At 36.5% G+C, this 21454-nt stretch overlaps 1 protein-coding gene across 1 annotated transcript in view; it reads right to left on the bottom strand.

Annotated features, from left to right (window-relative positions):
* The window catches only part of CTNNA3 (catenin alpha 3), a 413054-nt gene that overhangs the window by 113171 nt on the left and 278429 nt on the right, over positions 1-21454 (bottom strand). The window contains exons 10-11 of the mRNA XM_030453097.1: positions 20463-20555; positions 2292-2448 (exon numbers count right to left, since the gene is read on the bottom strand). Coding sequence (XP_030308957.1) covers positions 2292-2448; positions 20463-20555 — 250 coding nt within the window. The remainder of the gene's footprint in view (positions 1-2291; positions 2449-20462; positions 20556-21454) is intronic.

The raw sequence follows: 21454 nt of genomic DNA on the forward strand, positions 1-21454 counted from the left end.
GCATCATCATTTATAATGTTTCATATTTGCAATGACTTTGTATAATTCATTACAGTTTGCTTTCCTTTATAAGGATCAGAACATAATTTAAACCACCCATATGCAATCACTTATAGAGACCTTATTTCATCTTTTCTTGTCTTCTATAATTCTAGTTTTCCTTTGAACACAGTATCAAATACAAATAAGGAATAAAATACAACTGGGACAATTGAAAAAAATCATTAGGATAGATAAATCTGAAAAGGAGAGACAAATACACTTCAAAAATTGTATTAGCACTTAAAAAAAAAAAAACAAAAACCAACCAACCAAAAAACAGCAACAAAAATTTCCAACTTTTCAAACACTCATAATTCACTCTTTTTAACCTGCCACTGAATTCTCCTTCCCCCAGTAACACATCAGAGGAGCACATGCATCACCAACAGAAGAGACACAATTTTCCTGTATTCATAAGTTTTGTTTCAACAGCTCCACAAGTGGCTTTGTCCCGGTTTTGACTGAGGTAGAGCTAATTCTGTCTACTCAGCAGATATAAGTGGAACACTTGAAGTTAAGCACATTAAATAAACATGTGCCAAATGGTTCTACCAAAGCTTCCAGAAAATGATCCACACATTATATGAATATGGAGCTCTTTTTGGACATCAGAATATGTTGGTCTACAAATCACTACTACGTAATTACAGTTTCTGCTTTTACTTACTGTGAAATAACATTATTCAGCTGTGCTCACCCAAAGAACATAATACATCAAAAAGACTGGAGTCTACTCTCTAAAGAGTAGCTGCCCAATGATAGCGTTTGTGTCCCGCCCTCCCCATTATCATTGGAAAGTCTATCCATTCCTCAAGATAAGGAAATTTTGGAGAAGTATCTGAAATGTGCCACTTAAATGAATCACATTTTGCTGTTGAAACAAAGCTTTTAGCTCAATGAATCTGAAAGAGAAATTTAAAACTCAGGAGATTTCATAACAGGTTAAAGAGCTTCATGTGTTCAATTCATTAGCAATTGATGTGTTTCATCACTTTATTACCAGGTCTAGCAATACCTGCAGGAATTTCAATTTCAGTCAAACACAAAAGATTTGCAGTCTCCCAGACTCTGTAAGCAATAGGAAGGTTCATAATCAGCTTCCTAAGGCTAACTTACACAGGGGAAAGAAAGAATCCTATGGTTATGTTTTTCAGATCAATGAATAACCAGCTCACACTACTCACAGTAAATTCATCTATGTTCAGACATAAATCACCTGCTGGGTGTAACAGCTGCCCACTGTAAAGGAAACATCTCTGCTCTGAGGAAAAGCCTGTATCCAGCATCAGCAGACCCAGAAAGGAACTCTGCTTACAGTTTTTCAATTGTAATATTCACATCCCAATCACAAGGAAAAAAGACCTCCCAGTTATGGGGAATTCAATCTAGCAGTAAAGGTGGTATTTTTTAAGATAAATAACCTTTAAAGCAAAGAATATTCAAGCTAAGTTCCCTTTTAGAAGTGAGTCCACCATAGTTCTCTTACAATGGTTTGACTACTGACATCTACAGAACTATTCATGTTCCATATTGTTGCCTAAACCAATAACCCTAATAACATGAATTAAGCCCAATGCATTAGGCCAAGTTAAAATAGAGAAGCACAGTTCCACTGTCCATAAAGGAACACAAAATGTAAACCACATTTTATGTAGATGAAACAAGTTTTTCCTTCCTGTCCATGTTACATTAACTTAAGAGAAGTCAAAAAACAAAGTTGGGATCTTTCAACTGCAAGTAAAACAACTGTTTTCTATCTTCTGCTTAAATACTAAAGACGCCCTCTGCTCCACCAAATACTGTTTACTTCTTATTAAAGGTCTCTTTTTAAGTACATTTCATTCTACAAGTATTTAAAACTCTGAAATTTTCTGTATTCCACACTTAATAGAACACAGGGCGTCTCCTGTGGTATGGATGTGCACGCTGATATGAGCTTCCTTTTCTAGAAGGATACTTCCCACAGCTGCAGAGAGTATTTCAAAACTCAAGAGCTAAAGGAACCTACAAGGACAGATAGATTTACCCACTGTAATAGAACCATTCTGTTTCATGCACCTAGTTTAGTCAAATAACTTCTACCCACCTCTACCTTTTGCAGATTAGAAATATCTACTGTGCAGGGACATTTTAAAGAAAAACAATAGCTTCACAAAATCTTCCACAATCTAATACTCTACTGTTTTCCTGTTGAAATGTCATGTTTGCAAAGCATGAAAAGAATAATCAGATTCTAAAAATTATCATACCTGATACAGCAAGAAAATCATCAATACTTGTTATATCATCGACAGCTTCAGTAAGAACATGGATGTGATTCTCCCATGTACTCCTATACATTTCCATGTTGTTTTTCACAACTTGACTTTTTGGTCTCGCAGCAAGAGCTAAAGCAGCATTAATAACCTGTATCAAAAATAAACACAAAACCCAACTTCTAAATAATTATGTCTTCAGAAATGGAATTTTCTCTTTTCCATTAAAAGAATAATGCAGAGCAGCATTTCAATTCTCTAGACAAAAGTTTTGCTCAGCTTTTCTTTCTGTTCTCAGTAAGAATATCAGGTGGATGCTGATCAGGCTAACTTCCATTTTTTATTAACAAATGAAGAAGCTCATAGAATAGGACAGTAAAAATTATAACAGTGCATTTTTAGTTGGAGAATTCATATTATTGCAATTTGCAGAACAGTAATACAAGGAAGTTTTTATTTACACTTAAGGCACACATGACTTGGGACAGCATACATCACATTGAGCTTAAACTCTTTAACAGTTGTTACCACAGACCTCATTATGGAGTATCTTCACTGAAAGACATGCTATCAGCCTCCATAATTTAAAAGCTGAAAGCTTTGCAAGGTTTATTGATGAACACAGGTTCCCCCATGCTTCTTAGACAGCCTTTAGATATAGCACCTTCATTATATGTTACATAACTTTATTTTATCCATACTCTGGATCTAAAACATCTTCAGAAAAAGGATACTTATCAGCTGCATCATCTGGCAGCAGATCTGTTTTGATGGTGTATGATCCTGCCCCTAAAAGTAGGCAAACCATTTATATGTCCTGTGAAAAACGCAATCCCAATTCCCAGGTTTTTTCTTTCCAATGCAATTTCTAGGAAACATACACGGTTAAAATCCTGAATATGCAGAAGTTGCCTCATATTTTATTTTGTAAATAACATTCTCTCCTTCAATAAAACATAGAAGAAAATCACAGTAACTTTCAGGGATATCAATGAAGAAGCTCTCCCTGATGAATATTGAGTGTAACTTGGAGCACTGCTGAAATTCCATATTGTTTCTAACACCTGCAAAATGGCAACAGCACAGCAATGCTGACACAGATTAAAAGATGATCATTTATCCCTTGTCACAATGTAGGCATTAAAAATGAGACAGCAGGGACTCTGAAACCCTATTGAAAGACGTAAATAAATGTGTCTGTCTCCTAAGTATAATGAAACCACTGTAATAAACCCTCTGCCAACATTCCACAAGCACTATTCATTTACACCAATTTGTTATATGTTTTATATACGTTGTTATAGCCAATTGCTTCTGACTTCTCAAATAAGTCAGACTATTGAAGTTCGAGAAGATTTAAATTTCAATTCATGTACATTACTCCCACTGAAGGTTCTGGGTTTTGTTTTTTTTTAAAAAAAAAAAAAAGTTAAAGCAGGGCATTCAAGAGCTTATTAAAGTTCATTTTTATAAATATATGTGTTAATAATTTTCCTGTTATATTACTAGCTTTAACACTAAACATACAATTCGAATAGATACTTCAAGGTAGTTAATACCAGTAACACAAACTACTTCCTTTGCTTATTAGAACAAAATGTTTTAATATTCACAGGATCAGTTTTCCAAGTTAGGAGTGCAAAATTTCACCTCAATAATTCTTATGTCACACTGGTGTTCTTTCCATTTCCCACACTAGCAGAAGACTTTGGATTATAAAATGTGTACATTAAGACTGAAATACTACACATTCTAAATTTTCTATCTCAAATAAGATACTACCAAAATCAAACCTATTGTTTTGTTTTTGTTGAATAGCCTTTTCCTTCTTGTGTTTTCATCTTTACTTTGTTATTTTTGGCAAAGCAAATCCCCTGGTAAATTTACCAATGGGACTATGTAAAAAGCTGTTTCAGAATCAGAAGAGCCATAAAAATTTTGACCTTGCAATAGGCAGTGAAGAGGTAAACTGCTTGTGAAGATCACCAGAACTGGTACACAATGTAGCCCATGGCTGAATTTAGAAATCCAGAAGACTCCAGAGATCTCTGGAAATATAGTACAGAAACCTTCACTTAATGTAAAAACTACAGCACAGGCAGGCAGGCATCCTCATCTAACAGTGCACAGATTGCAGTCACGCACAGACTGATGGACACTAAGGCTACACAAGATCCATAAACAATTTAAGTCTGTCAGCCTAAATAACACAAATGGTGGAGTTTACCAGAAAGTTTACAGCAAGAACTTAAATCAGCCACAGTCTGCACAAGGGCAGCTAACTCTAAATACCTCATATGGCTCCCAGGGCAAATTGTTCTAATGTTCAGTATCCTATTAAGAAAATACTTGATTCCACTTTGATTAGGTGTGGCATACAAAAGTATGACAGTATCTACTTTCCACAAAACAAAGCAGACTGATATTAACAAAATTAAATTCCTATTATAGCTAAGATGCATAGCAGGATGTCTTTGTTTTTCCTCAGAACCATACTAAGGTGGCAGACCTAGGAGTTCAACAAAACTGCTAAAGCTTGGCTAAGCACTGGTATACTATGAAACTTGTTTTATCTGGTATTGCCCCAACAGTCAAAATTCATTACATTAGGAGCAGTGACCATGAAAGGCTCCTTTCATGGAAATTAGTTTCCAATCTGTCCTCACTAGAGTCTTTGTAGGATATTTCCAGCATGACTGAAAAAGGAAGCATCCATAATTCTGGTTTTTGTGTTGTACAAGTCCCTGACTCAACAAGAACAAACAGAGCAAGCAAGAGGCAACTGTCAGTTTTGCTCATCCCAACAGAGCTACACAATGATGTTCATTAACATCAGTCTCATGTTCTTTTTAAGAATCACATTATGCCATTTTTATTTTTTCACTTGATTTTAGAAAAATCAAACTTTGCTTTAAGTTGTTTTTTTATTAAGAAATTATATGATGTGTGTGTTTTTAAATCCTTTAAAATACTTGAACATCATGAGTATTTTGATGTTCAGAAAAAAATATAATTGGAAATAAATTTTAAGAAGTGATGCCACCAGTGACACCCACATACAAAAAAAAAAAAAAAAAAAAATCCCAAAACCAAACTGAAAGTAGTTTAGCTTCTCTACTTTACATCAAACTTTATCATTATGGCAAATTGATCATCTGAATTGACCTCAAGAAATTGTAACAACAGAACTAATCAGAAATCACTGCTTCTTCACCAATCCCTGATCTAAAGCAGGGCTCTAATTTGTTGCTGACCAATCAAATATGGCCTTACTCTTATTACAGCATGCTTAGGCCATTCTAATTCCATCCTTAGCTACAATTACTTTTCCCCAGAATCTTGTCCCAAAAGTTGCTGCCCTACAGATCTTACAGCTCAGGTAAATATTACCAGGAAGCTGTTATTTCTCCTGCTTTAAGGCTCAGACATATTGGCAGGGTGTAAGTTAGTATTTTCCAACATCTCCTCACACTTCTGAGCACAAGTTAGCTCAGGACAGCATTTGTTATTACTACCTGTACTGCAGTAACATACGTATGTCCTCATCAAGTACAGAATAAATCATACACTGAACACTTCACAGAATTTAACAATAACATAGGGTTACAGAAGTAGGAAAGCTTGAGCATAGAGCAAACTGATGGCAGTAAGATAAACCTACATATGTTCTACCAACTAGCTTCTGAACAGCTGAGGAAAGCTAAAATGACATTTCAGGCATACACAGTAGTTGGAGCTTTCAGGGAGCTACTCTGGTGCATAATGGGTTAAAATGAAGGGGGAGGGACAAAACCCTTACACAAACCAAGCAATCACTAAAACAAAAGAACAACCTCAGCACACTTGGACAGCACACAGGTTAGCCTTACACTATGGGATAGTTAGATCTTTGTTTCATAAATAACAAATTGGGCATCTATGGTGTACACAAGGGGGAGAACCAATGTTCAGTGAGATGGTGCCTTAAGGTAATGAGGAGCCAGACAGTTTAAAGTGAGGCATAAGGAGACAAGAGAAGAATAAGAAATACATAGCAGGGCTGGAGTAACGTAACAAAAGAAAACTTTTATCACTGGTTCAATTAATTAAGGAAAGAAGACAAGGCAAAATCTGATATGGCAGATTCTTCTCTGCAGAAGAAAACTAGAAATTTCTTAGGAATAAATTATAAGGATCTGGTGAATATTAAAAACTGTTAGTCTCCCTAACTAAATGAAGAAAAAATTTTCATTAATCTCTTGGGTTTTGTTTGGTGATTATCTTTTTTTGCAGTTGAGTAGGTCCTAGCCACCTAGCTTTAGATTCATATACACTTCCAGCACATGAATTTCCAATAAAGTGGGCCAATTCATTAACCTGACACAGTAACAGCAGAGCCAAATTCAGTCAAAAATTACTCAAATATGCTTGAGAAATATACTTCCAAGAAAAGAAGTGCCAATTCTTCCATAGTTTAAGCTAATCCCATGAAGTTGAATGAACTGAAGCTGAAAGAGTAACCCCCAGGGTAACACAGTTTAGCAATTTATCCAAAACAGGAATATGTATAGCTTTGTTTGGAATAAATATTCTCCAATATGCATCTTGATTCATCTGGGTATTAGTAATACCTTAAAAGTGTACACATAATCAAAGTCTAAGTGGCATATGATTTTGGGTGATGAAGTAGAGAGTATATTTAAGCCCTCTCTTATTTGTAATTGAATTATCAGGCATCCATTTAATTTATCTCACTTTAGTCAACATCTGTAACCAACCTTTTGATCACCTGCACATTTCTATGCCACTGATATTCTTATACTCCTATCCTCTGTAAGAGTTTGCTACAAAGGTGAAAGTGTCATTACCTTACTGCCCTCAGGAGTTAACCCACCAGAATTAGCTCACCCTGTTTTCTGTGTGCATCTTCTCCAATTACCTGCAATGGCACCTCAAAAGCAGCTTCCACATCAAAAACAACAACTTCAGAAATGTGTTTGTGAAATGAAAGTCTCTTTTATTTAGAACTCCATGCACATGTTTTTAAATAAGATCTTAAGACTTTAAAGCAGCTTTCTAATACTTGAAGGGATCCTACAAGAAAGCTAGGATAGGACTTCTTGCGTTGTCATGTAGCATGAGGGCAAGAAACAATGGTTTAAAACTTGAAGAGGGGAGATTTAGATTAAATATTACAAGGAAATTCTTTATTATGAGGGTGGTACACTGGTACAGGTTGCCCAGGGAGGTTGTGGCTGCCCTCTTCCTGGATGTGTTCAAAGCCAGGTTGGATGGGGCTTTGAGCAATTTGGACTAGTGGAGTGGGAGGTGTCCCTGCCCACGCAGGGGGCTTGGATCTTGATGATCTTTAAGGTCCCTTTCAGTTCTATGATTCTATGACTCGTGTCCCCATAAAAAGAGGCTTCTGGCACTGAGTTTAGGTCCCCGGTATTTTTGCATTGGGAAATGCAAAAAAGCATTGGGAAACCAAAAAAGCATTGGGAAACCATAAAAGCATTGGGAAACCATAAAAGCAGACTTGCAAGCAAATAGGTCCCACTGTAATAACAAAAAGGCTGGAGCATTGTTGCTTTGCTATCTGCCATAAAAAAACATTAAAATAAAAAAGAGATGAAAAATCTCCAAAAAATATAAAGCTTTGAAAGCTATCTTGTACACAAAATATCAGTTCAATATAATTAAATAAAATTGAGATCCTGTTGCTAAAACAGCTCTGGAATAGACAAATTTTACCCAGATAATAAGTGCATTTCAAGAGCAAATACATTACTTGCTATATTTATTAACAAAATCAACTTTAATAGTTCAGAAATTTAAAAGGTGAAATCTACCCCCACTCAAAATAGCTAAAAGGAGATGCAAAATTTGGAAGGATTGTTTAATCATTATATCAGAAGGGACAGATCAGTGACAAATAAAGATTTCTCTTTCACAAGAAATTTCCTCCTGAAGACAGGAAAAGTTACATCACATTCCTCTCTGCCTCAACATCCTGAAAAGCTTCTGTCTCATTAGCACAACCAAGTACTGACAGTTATAAGGAATCAGGTGTACAGGTGGCACAATGGGATAAAAACACTATGAAAATTTTTTAATTATATTCAGAAAAGATTAAGACACTTGCCATTTCACACAGAGACTCAAAAACTCCAGCAAGAAATAATGATGCAATAATAAGAACACAGCAATCCCCCAAATATTTAAGAAAGCAGTGGTTAAAATACTTAGAACAAAATATGATCCAACATAAAATGGAAGAAATCGAATTTAAATAACGTGTTATATGATTTGGTTTCTTCCTCCTTTTCAAAAATTTAAAGCAGGAAGAAGAATAATTTAAAAAGGAAAAAGTACTGAAGGCACTTGGTTTAATAGTTATATACTTGACTAGGTTTCAAAAGTTAAATACGAATTTACATATTCGGAGATTATTGGGCAACTTCAAATAAGCTTTGAGAAAAGGTCACTGAACAAAGTTGGTAAATAGTAACCCACTGTTCAAATCTAGCAAAGGCCTTCTATTTGCAACTATGGGGAAATTTAATTTTTGTAGTGTTACAACCCACTGGCCAAGAACCTTGTGAATAAGTTTTATGATATGAGCACAAAGGTAAAGCCACCCCTCATGAATGAAAAAAATTTTGAGATAATAGTAAGCCAACAATACTATGAAAATTATTGATCTGATACTTCAGGCTGGAAATTAAATACAGTCCTGCATAGCTTTATCTCCGTATGTCTGGGCAGTTGTTGCCAGTGTCCTGGTTTGGGCCAGGATAAAGTGAATTTTCTGTCTTGTAATTTTGCTTTCAGCTAAGTCTCTTGTAAGTAGCTGCACTTGCTGAAATTAACAGCAACTTTCTCAGTCACTGTCTGCTTCTAGGACTGGTAACTGATATTTATAGTTATAGTTAGAGAACAGTATGTAGAACCAAGGTCACTGCTCGGTTCTGAGGAACATTTTATACTCCAGAAAGAGAAAAGGAGTAAAGAGGTCACACCTGCAACCCTCCTTTGGGGAGGAGCGGAAAATATAAATGACCAAAACTGAACAGAGTACCACATCCCATATGCATCATACTTGGTATAAATTTGAGGGATCACAAGGTTCAAAGCCCTTCAGCCTTCCCTTCACCCTTCTTCAGCCGCCCTGTTTGTTTTGGCATCCTGGGAGGATTCCATCCATTCCTCTGCCTGTGCTCCTGATCTGTGCCAGCCTGAACCTGTGTGTTTCTGCCTCCAACTCCCAACTGCTGCTGACCCCAGGAGTCCAGCCTGGACTTTCCCCGTGCTGCCCTGCAGTCTCTGTGGTGATGAGAGAGTTACTGGGGGGAAGGAGGGAGGAACAGGGTATCATTTTCCTGTATATTTGTATATATATAATAATTTTTCTTTTTTTATCATTACTGTGTCATTAAAGCTGTGTAGTTTAGTTTCCAACCCATAAGTCTCTCTCCCTTATTCTCTTTCCTTTCTCTATCAGGAAGGGGGATTAATAGAGAGCATCTGTCATTTAGTTAATTGCCAGACAGTGTTAAACCATGCCACAGTGATAAGCAGAAATATGTTTTTATTACATTGGGATAAAGTTTTTGTACCTTACTGAAACAATTTGTATAACTTCACTCAATAATATACCTCCCAACACAGTCTAGCTCTGCTCTGTGCCATGGTACACTCTTAAGAAAAAAACCCCCAAAACAAACAAAAAAGCCTGTGTAAAGCCAACAAAAAACACTCTACCAAACCAAAACCAAACACACCAAACACAGCCCTCTAGCACTTCCATATCTCCACACACAGCTATATCTATGTTTTATACAGGGACTACACGCACCTATTTGAATGTATGTGGAAACCTTCTACAAGAAAGGCAAATATTTTTGAGATTGAGCAGAGACCCTAATAAATATTGTCTTTTAAAAAAACAGACACTTGCTAGAAAAGTGCAAAACAACCAAATGAAATATTCAGTATTTACATCTGGTTAGACAGTTTCTTGTTTGTCAGGGAAGGTGGGAGTGTGGGGTTTGGGGCAGAGGACAAAACAGACTTAACACATAAAGTCTGATTTGCAAATTCATGACAGCACCTCCCTTCCAGAGCTAATTCACTTGACCTGATAAATGAAGTAGACAGCAAATCCCAAAATATACTGAGGGGTTTTTGCAGGTAAGAATGCAAGTGATCAATTTTTATGAAATGAGTAATATCACTTCTTATATACTCCCTAGTTTGCAAACTGAAACTGAAATAACCAAACCTTTCTCTTTCTGCCTTAATAAAGACAGTGTCTGCAAATGACCCAGGGGATATTTGGATATGATATTCAATGGTATAAGGAGCAGATTGCATAAATCCTGTTTATTTCAAGAAATAGAAGTGCATTTTCAACCAAAAATAAAACAACCCCCCCTGTGCCTCAAAATGTACTTTTGTATTTGATATACATCCAGTATATGTTATGTCATTTAGCATCAAGCAAATTATAACACTAGCCAATTACTTTAAAGAATTTTAGCTACAGTTTCAATTTTCTAACTAGACAACTACTTCCTTTTGTTCACAGTTTGTGTGTAATGGGGACAACTAGATGTTGTTCAGAAATCACAGCAAACTTGATGAAATTTTACCAAGCCTGGAGCAATTCCTTCTCAAATACAAATTTTAATTTCAAGAAAAGCAAAAGTTAAAATAGATTTCAGTTTATAATGCTTTATTTTTTATTTTACACTCTGAACCACAGTGGAAGTTTCATCTTATCTTCAACTGTGCTACAGCCAGAACTGGAGCATTACTTATCTGCAGTTCAGTATGAACACATTGAGAACAGTAATCCACAGCCATCTAAGAGATACAGGAATAAGCAAACTGGTGCTGTACTTGCTACTTGTGCTATTACTTCCAAGTTGCTCTTTCTGATACATTGCCTAATTACTTCTACTTTGGAATTTAGTCAAGTTGATAGTCAGATTGCCAAATACACTTTACATTATCATTCCAAAATAAAACACAGAAAAAACACTTCCAGATCACATTATGTTGCAAGACGAACCTCTCTTAGGGTACAATGCTCCAAGGTCCAACCAGGTGCTCCAGCAGAAACTCAGAAATAGTGCTCTGAGTCTATAGCCCTCAGGGTTGACTAGCCTGGATCGGTGCTATTGCTCTGAGAGCTACTGATCTCTCTGCTGGCTTGCTCAGGACTGAGCTGAGCCTGTGCTTCAAGCCTCACCTTTTATTGACCCCCTAATCCTGCTCATGTGCAATTGGGGCCCACCCTAATCAGGCACAGGTGGGCTTAACACAAGCTCATGCCCACTACCTGGTAATTAGTGGCACCTGGTTGCCTCATTTCACTACAACATTATCTCTCTTTGCCTTCTTTAATTACATTTTAGCATTTTAGTTTCCAAGAAGAAACCATGAAAATACAAGGGTAGTCACATGCAATCTTTAATTTGATGCTACTCCCATAGAAACAATTTAAAAGCTCAATTTAAAAACATGGAAGCTCACCAGAAGCAAGAAATGGCAAAAATTTGTTGGATTCACCTCTTCACACTTGTCCCAGTCAGACAGCTCCCTGAGAGATGTACTAGAATTTCTCACACCACTTAAGGCTTCCCCTGCATCAGTGACAGAGGGAGAAGGCAAGTGTGCAGGGAAGACAAATTTTTTTTAAAATGCATGTCTTTGCAAGCTTCTGCAGAAAACACTAGAAACTGCCCCAAAACTTGCTGCTTAGCTGCAGATCATAGGATATAGATGCATGCACAGAAATGTGGACCACGGAGCTCCACTCTGTTGATGCTGCAGCTACATCAAACTTATGTCTATCTCATTCACTTCCCTCAGTGCTTGCCAGATGAAGTGCTGGCATCTGTTCCCCACCACCTACACCACCAGCTGCCTTCAGGGTGCTGAAGCACCCATGAGGACCCCCATCACACTTCCAGTATTCCACTTAAAAACCACCTTAAAATTAGCTAAAAGGCTGATAATAGTGACATGCCCAACGCACAGAACAAAGTTCTGCCAGATGGAATCATATATCAATCATTATAGCCTCTTGCTTCAACAAGAAAGAGATGTTCCTTTATCAGTCTATGCAATTTATACTTCTTTACTACTGCATGCTACAGCTATTTATAGTCTCTTCTCTTTATTGCTGCCTACCTCTCCCTTCCAAAAGCCATGCAAAACCCACATCTCTTGCCAGTGGCATTCTTTTGCTGTCTTACATTACTCTAAGCTTTCCTACTGCATGACCTCCCCACTCTCCAGACTCAGTACTGTTTTTTTACCAAAGAAAGTTTGTAATAATTATGTTTTATTGCCTTTCCTTTCCTAGCATTCTGCTGCAGAACTGTCACCAACAAAATGTTCAATTGCATGAAACCTTACGAATTCATGAAAAAGAATGAAAGTGAAGAGGTAAAAAAGAAATACCTTTCCAGGAAGAATAATTCCAACTTTTAAAGGCAAAGAGAAAATAAATTCTTCAGAAAGAATTCATACTATTTTTGTGCAGCATGAATCTACAGCAAGTACCCTGCAGCAACTTTAAGATAAACTTGATCATTCTCATGTCTTATGTCCACTAACTGCAAGTGGGTCAAGCAGAAAAGAGGATAAAACAGAACAGCTTCTGTATTGTTACAGGTTGAGGCTACTCATGGTTGTTGTTTTTATTCATTTGTTGAGGATTCTGTTCTAGCACAACAGACGTTGGGAGATGAAAGCCAAGACTGAAAACCTCAAGGCATTTTGTAGTTAGTTATTCTCTGTCCAAGTACCACCACAAAGCAGCCAAGTAGTGACAGCAAATACACTGTCAGAAGAATCTCAGAGTCGTACATTGCGAGGTTTTCTCCCCCCCTTCAGATTGCTTATTGGAGAAGTTCAAGCCAAGGAAAACATCTTGCTAACACTATTTGTATAAGAGGACAAAGTATTAGGCTTTCCAATACACTTAGGTGGTCCTCAGCTTCAGGATTCCATACTACCCCTACCAGCTGAAAAATGCCACAAGCTTTATCATCTTTTTTAAATGCCAAACTTTTCAGAAACAGAAAAACATCCTACAACTACAAATGGCAGTAGGACATGAGGACATGAGGTATGACAGAGGACATGAGAAAGTTTATCTTTGGATCAGTTTCAGTCCTTGTCAGATAGCCAGACTGGAAACTGGAGCACAGCTGGTTTTGTATATGTTCCTTTTCTGCAGATTGTCTGTCACATTCAGCTTGTGGTGTTCTGATGATACAAAGGATCATCCATCCAAAGAGGATAATATATTACTATGATACTTGAGAATTAGATTAACAACATTTTCCATGCACTGTCATGTGGTAACTGGCTAACAACAGCTACCTACTAATACTGAAACCAAGCATTAACTTCTAACACCAATACTGTGCCACTGCCTGCTCAACCTGGCCTTAATCTCCACTGCCACCAAAAGTAGTGGCTTCCTCCTCCTTTAGACTCCTTTTCCTTCATTCCTTTCTTTGAGCCAGTAAGCAGTGTTCATGCATACAGCAATGTACAACAGGCAACAGACTCAAATGAAAACTGAAATTCTTACTTGCTTCCCAGGTTAATTCTCAGCTGCACCAGCTTGCTGATCCACTCTGGTGAATAGCTGTGATTGCTATTGTTAGTCACAAGAGAAGGAGGCAGTACTAACAGCTCAAGAGTAAGGAGGGAGATAAAGTCTCTAGCAGCACTGTTGATGTAATATGTCAGATTAAACTGGCTGTAGAACAAAGGTGTAAGAGGAGGAGTTAAACAGAGGAATGTTCAAATAGACTACCATAGCTACCAAGGTTAATGACAATTGCTTCATTAACTCCAGCAGCACTGTGCATGGACTTTGCTAACATGATGAAAATCTGCATGAAAAATGTATCAGGTCCCCAAAATATCCTTCCTTTAGTTTTAGAAATATTATTTAGGCAGGATATGCACTTTTAATTAATATCTCAATTGAAAGGCTGGAGATGGTATTTAAGAAGATATCTGATACTGTTAGAGATAGTAACATCTGCTTTATCTGTTTTAAAGCAGATGGTAGAGAACGCACTGATTTACCACGTTCTCCCCCATTACTTCTGCCCTTGCACAATACTGCTGTATTTGAAGAAATTGGTATTAAGACAGATAAGAGAAGATGCCACACAGATGGCTCAACCAAGAAGATGAAACAATATTCATCATTAAAGTGTTATTGGTGAAAAGTTTTTATGAGGTTAATAAAAACTTCTTCAGTGTTCCCCACCTGTTATTACCCAAGGAAATAACAGAATGGATGATTGGTTTTCTCTCACAAAAAAGTGAATACATAGGAAATGTAAATTGCTAGTTTCAAAATCCATAGCATCATAACATATATAATTGAATCCCAATAGCTGAAAAATGCAGCACATCAAAAGATGATACCCACTTATTAGCTAGCTCTATATGTATCATTTTTCTGAATGAGAATTTTCAGGTTTGCTCAACCCAGGACCTACTTTCTATAAAATAATACAGAAATAAATAATATCCACCTCTCTGTATCAACCCAAAAGGGCTAAACAATTTAAGTAGAAATCAAAACATAGCTCAAAGGAAAGATTAAATTTCCCTGTCCATTTTTATAAGGGAAAAAAACACTAATAAAATGTATAATTTTGATTTTAAAATTCTAATAGGAAATTCACATTTAAATCTTAATGAAAACTTACAGGAAGCAAAAAAAGTTATTATTATATTTTTAAGAAATAATGCAGAGAACATGCAAACCCTGCTTAGAAATTAGTGTTTCTCAGTTGAGTTCTCATCTGCGTGGGGGCACTGATATAATCAGTACTGTTCTGAATTTACTGATAAACACAAACCCATTCACACTATCCTGAAAACCTGCAAGAGGCTTAACACTGTCTCCTAGAGACAAGAAAGAAAGCATTACTGCTGCAACAGTATTAACATTACTAACACCCAAGGAAAGGAAGGCTGCAGGGGCTTCTCCCTTGCAAGAAATCTTGGTATTTTTTCGTCATTCTCCTCAGTGCAGGTACCTCTGTCAATACAGAAGCAGATCTGCAGTATCAAAATACAGCAGTCAGTTCCAGACAACCAACGATGTTTGCATTGAAAAAAAAAATTATGCTGGAAAAGCCAAATACAAAATGTTAAAGGCAGCTGTCATATCAGCATTTGAACAGCCTGGAAATGTGACGTATAAATATATTCCCACTGATCAGCTCAGCATCTTGCTTATCCTAAATACCTCTCTTTGTTGCTGACACACTGATTTATTTACAAATTTACACAGCCAAAAATTCAGCTTCTGTCTTTAGTGTTATTATAATAGTCACATACCAAGCAGTATTAAAACTAACTAATAGCATATTAAGTTCCAAGCAGCAAGGAAACTTGGCACTAAGAATTATAGCCCACAACTGTGCCCAGTATTACATTATTCTGATTAGTATATTTATGGATTTTTTTTAAGTATGGTAGAAGAGGAAAATTGCAAATACAAAAATAAAAAACAAATGCAACAGTGAACCCAAGATACCATATGGTATCAACGTTAGAGATCAGTGTTCAGGTTACAGAAACCAATACATACCATATGCTGTCTGTTACAGTCTGTGACCAGCAGGGTTGCAGAACAGCAGTAGCTCTTTTCAGGACTCCTGACTGCTGGCCACATCTTAATGCCATTTTTGGAGTAAGCCATTTTATTAAGAATTTACTGACAGTAGATTTTTGCAGTGAGATTTTACCGAATGGTGTTAAGTAACATAACCCAAAAAATTTTCAGTCCAAAAAAAGGACAGAAATGCCTGCCTAGAAATAAACACTTGAATTGGAATGTGAAAGTGAAATTTCACATGGAAAAACTGCACTGAGATAGGGTGTTCCTCAGATGCTTTTGCATACCCTAAGTATTCCTACTCAATTATTTCTGTGGGAAAGGGGAGAGGCCCTATTTAAAAAGTAGTACTTCTGAGTTTTATCTAATTTCTGCATTGAACCCTGTATTGAAAGAAAACTTAGATCTTATTAAAATCCAGCAAATCCAGACATCCAAAACAGGTCCTAAAGTACTGCAAGCCAAAATAATAATTAGTCTAATTGAGAGCACTATACTAACAGGGCTATTTTCAAGAAAGAAGCAAAAAGAACTATGAACAGAACATCCACGTTTTGTCCCTGAATTTTTAGAGTGAGGGAAAATGAGTTTATAAATACATTTTGATGCTCTGAAATGTAAACAGAAGCATTAGAAATTTCTGAGACATTCTTTAAGAGTAGGAACACACCATAATACCTCGTTCTTTCTAATCTATCACAAAGGCAGGAGGTCTTCCTCCCAAAATGCCCCATGAAGCTGTGCAGTAGTTCATAAGTGGAATCACCTGATTTGAATGGCCCTGTAAGTAACATTTACAATAAAAGAAACATTAAGCAGTTTCTTACATTATTATCAGTGAACTTAGAAGCCTAAATAGATGAAGTTTTCTAATGGAATTTGGATACCACCAGAAGAAGCATATGTGCTTGCTAACTGAAGATGGAGTGGAACAGCAAAGCATCTTCCCTAAGAGGCAGTGTAGTTTTATAAGCATGGAATCTAATGAAGAAACACTTCTTTAAAAAAAAAAATAAAAATCAGAGCTTTCAACATTGATTCTTTGAAATACTACAATTTTACCATTTCAAAAATTGTCAGAAATCTGCTGTGAAATATTCCCAGGTTTCTGCAAGATCTCAAAACATTGTCCTGAGTCATCACTCCAAGTTGCTAGAGTCTAACCTCATCTATTCTGCACTTCTCACTCCTTTTTATATGCCTACAAAATTATTACTTTGGTTAGACCCTAATTAGCTCATTCGTGTTTGTTACAGCCTCTTCCTCAGAGCTGAACTAGAAGTGCTGCAAGAACAGGACTAACAAACTTTACATTAATAAAAAGGCTCTAAGCAGAACCCTCTGACATGCTGAAGCTCTTTCCAGCTGCTGCCTTGAGAGCAGCCACTTCTCATTTCCTCTTTGAAACATCTGTTCCAGGTTTAGGCTCAAGGATCTGTCTGCATTAATACTCTTGGCACCCCCTGGCTTCCATTCCCTAAGGGAGGAAGAATGTCATTATCTCTCATGTGTACCACAGCATCTCCACAATGTGTGCTTCTGACAAACATGTTTCAGAGTAAAGAACATCTTCATGTACCTCAGCTACTGTTCAGTCTTGCTTCTCTCCTCTCCCCCAGCACTGTACCTTTATACCAAGCTAAGCCTTGCATATATAACTAAAGCCTTCAACTCCGCTGAAGATCTGAACAATGGCTTCTTTCTATGCTCTTCCCTCTTTAAGAAGATGTTGCAGAAGGCATCCTCAAGCTTATTCCTCAACAGAACTCCCCAACTCAGCAAAACCAGAGTATAATTTAAGAGAGTAAACAGGAGGAAGCAGTTCTAACATAGAGCCAGGTCAAATAACAAGCTATATACTACTTATAGATAAACAAACAGGTTTTCCTGACTCCTCTCCCTTGTTCCTCTTGTTGGCCTGGTGTGCCAGACATACCTGTTGAATCACCTGAAAGCTGATTATCCCAAGTATGAACTTGATTTACAAGAACTTAGAGAAGCCAAACCTCTCTCTGGTTTCCTTCATTGAGGGTGTTTTCCATCCCTATATCCACATGTTTGCACCACACCAGTTGTCTTTGCTTATTCAAGGCGACTAAGTATCAGAGAAACCACAGCCTTCTTCACACATGCCACTGAACTGAAGTATAAGGGGATCAAACCCAGTATCTGTATTAGCAGAACAGCTCTACAGGTTTATATCCTCACTTTTATAAGAGCTGTTTTGAAAAAACAGAAGTCTGTTTGCTTTTGTCAGTTCTTTCCTTTCTTCCTCCTGCATTTGATTCTCCTGCACACCAGGAAAGTAACATGGAGTCACATACAGAACAAGAGACACCTGGAGACTTTATCTACTTGACTACACTCAAGAAAATTCTCCCAGCTGAAAAGCTAGTTATATGAACAGCAGCAGTTCTTCCTCCATCAAAACATATGCTATCAGCTCTTTATTTTATTCATTATTATTAACAGTAAATAATCCTTAAATTAATTCCTCATGAAGTATTCATGTAATTGCAGAATCAACAGGCACTATGCATTTCCTATCAGCTCTAATATACATGGTCTTCTTATTTCATTTATTGAACAGTTGAAATATTTGCTAGTAATTCACTACATCTCACATTTTTTGAGAAAAAGAATATATGGTCAGAGTTCAGAATAAACCCTCTACATTTTTAACTACAGTACAGGATAACAAATATCACATGAGCAAGTCTGTGACCTCTGGTAATTAACAGGCTTTTCTCTAGGGTTTGCCAGTTCTGTACCTGCCTTTTCCCAAGTGCTAAATGGGAAGTTTTGCTGGTCAAATCTCCAGAACTCCCAGGACACCAAGGTCTGTTCTGTTGGTTTTATTGCCTGGTTTTTGATTGGTGTGTTTGGGTTAGGAGTTGACTTCTGTTTTACTTCAATCATTTCAGATTTCACTCCAAACTACATGATTTAGAGTACAAAAAATGCCATTTTTTATTCTAAGGGTTTAAGAATACTGGGGAGTTCTACATGCAAATTTACCCATTCCAAACTGTAATAGATTTTCCCTGCAGGGATCTTAAGAGATAAATACTTTCCCTGTGGAGGATTTTAAAATTATATAGCATAATCTGATTTACTGAAAAATGCAGTAACCTTATTCTGCTATTTCTCACTTAGGTAAAATGTCAGTTGCTTTCACAGGGAACGATCCTTATCTGAGAAAGCAGCAAATCCTGCAAAATGGACACACCATTAATAGTAGTGTCATCTCACCATGTCCATAACACATTCTCAGTTTCCAGTGAATCAACTAATTCACCCTTTTTTACATCAAGGTTAAAAAAACAAAACAACAAAAAAACAACAATAAACTTCCATTTTACTATAAGAAATGAAAACTAGCAACTTAAATGGCTGTGGAGAAAACCAATATTTTCATCAAAATAAGATTTGAGGAGTTTCTGGTATCAGATATAATAATGAAAGTGTAGGCTGCCAATTAAAAAGCTATATTTGGATGCATAATAATATGTTATAAATATGGTGCACTTGCACCCCTGGAGAAACAAAGAAGCTGGAAAAAGCTATTCATTAGTTCTTCTTATAAGACAGCAATCTTCTTAAACAAAGAGTAACCCATTAAATCAAATAGTGTGGGATGTGAAACAGAATCATACAAGTTACAGATATTGAAAATGAATGATTCAAGAGAGATCACTGATCTGTGATGTTTTCAGAGAAAAAAATTTCTTGATAGAAGTTTATTTTTCTCTCAGTTTTACATTTATTCAATAGACTTAAAATGTGTCAAGCTTATAATTTAATGTATTATTATCTGTTCTTCACCTACTTGAACTACTCACAGCATTCAAACACACAAAAGGGTAAGACTATTCAGGTCATTGTGTAAACTATAGTTCTTCAAAGCAACTAATGATCTTGAAATTACTCAGCCTCAAGGGTGAAATGCTCAGCTAAGATTCACACAAATCAGTAAAATCTTTGCTTTAAACAGATGTAACTGCACAAGTTTTTACATCTCTATAATTCCAAATGTGACAAATACAGAATGAATTAACTTTTTATAAGATATTAAATAGCAAAAATGTATTCGTGGAAGTGGGGTTTTTCATTCATTTACTTCAGACAGGTCCAGTTTTTGAATTGGTGATAATCAGAAGAATTAACATTCATATACATAAAAAACATATCAAGTGGTAATATTTCAAGTTAAAGGTCAAAATACATATAGCTTTCTAAGGTTAAAAATACTCCTACTTTTTCAATCATTTTACACTGTTCATTCAGCCAGGTTTAACTGCAAACACAGAGCAGTCTGTAACAATTCCTAGGTTAATCACTAAGAAAAAAATAAACAAATTAACTAAGTATTTGCCCTTGATTTATCATTTGGTCTCCACTTACTATACAAAGCTATGCAAATGAAATGTGAATTTAGACTGAAGGAGCAGGACTAAACAATGTACAGTGTATGCTCAGTGTGCTGTAATGGGATTTAATTGAAAAAGTCATACCTGTGGGCACAAAGTCTCTATGTGGTTAGCTGCTGTTTGGACAATTTTCACTCCATCTTCATTTGTTGACAATGAACAAGCAAGATTAGCAACCTTAGAGAAGCAAAGAACAGTTTGGTAAGCAAGTATTCACCCCAAGGTTCTCAAACTTCCCCCAAACATCTCAATTCCTTCATTATTTGGGGAAATTATTTTTGTCAAATAACATATCTGAACAAGGAAACAGAAGAAGTTAAAAAAGGAGCTGCAGAAAGGCGTGACAGTAACAAGAAATTCCATGATGTCTCCCCAAGATCCTGCACATCATAGCTGCAGAGGAGTGTTTAAGTTACATCAGGAAATTTCAGAGTAAGATCCTAAGATAAATTACATGTGATCATGATTGTTAGTTTTACAGAGCCTTTCAAACCATGTCCAGCTTTTTCATTTTATTTTTAAACTTACTTTTAAGCCCTTAAAGATGAAATAACATTTGCCTTGATTTTTGGTAATGAAATACAGAATGATTTTATGCCCTGAGCTATCCACAGATAAGTATTTTAATTAATGGTATGATTTTCTACTGAAGCAATATTATCAGTGCAACTTTCACTGAAAATGTGTAAGGAAACTTGAAGTCTGTGAAAGAACGAGGCTATCAGGTGTTATTTTACTATACAACATGAAGATACAGCTTCCTTCATAGCAAAAATCCTCTTTGACAAATCACAGTCCAGCAATCTTGAAGAGATGAAAGGAAAAGAACACTCAGTTCAGCTCCCTGCAACTCAAAATCAACAGGCTGTAACAGACAGGCTTGACAGACAGGCACAAGAGAGGTTGGGATACTGAGCTCCCAAAGATCCTTTCATCCTCCTGAAGTCATATAAGGGTCCTTACACTGGTTTGTCTTCCCAGCCTTCACTGCACCAACTGTGTTAAGTATTTATCACTCTGATTTTAACTAAGCTCAAGGACTGCCTGGGAAATTGACCTCTGTAGAACTGCAAATG

Source organism: Calypte anna, chromosome 6, assembly GCF_003957555.1.
Source record: "Calypte anna isolate BGI_N300 chromosome 6, bCalAnn1_v1.p, whole genome shotgun sequence".
Taxonomy (NCBI): Eukaryota; Metazoa; Chordata; class Aves; order Apodiformes; family Trochilidae; genus Calypte; species Calypte anna.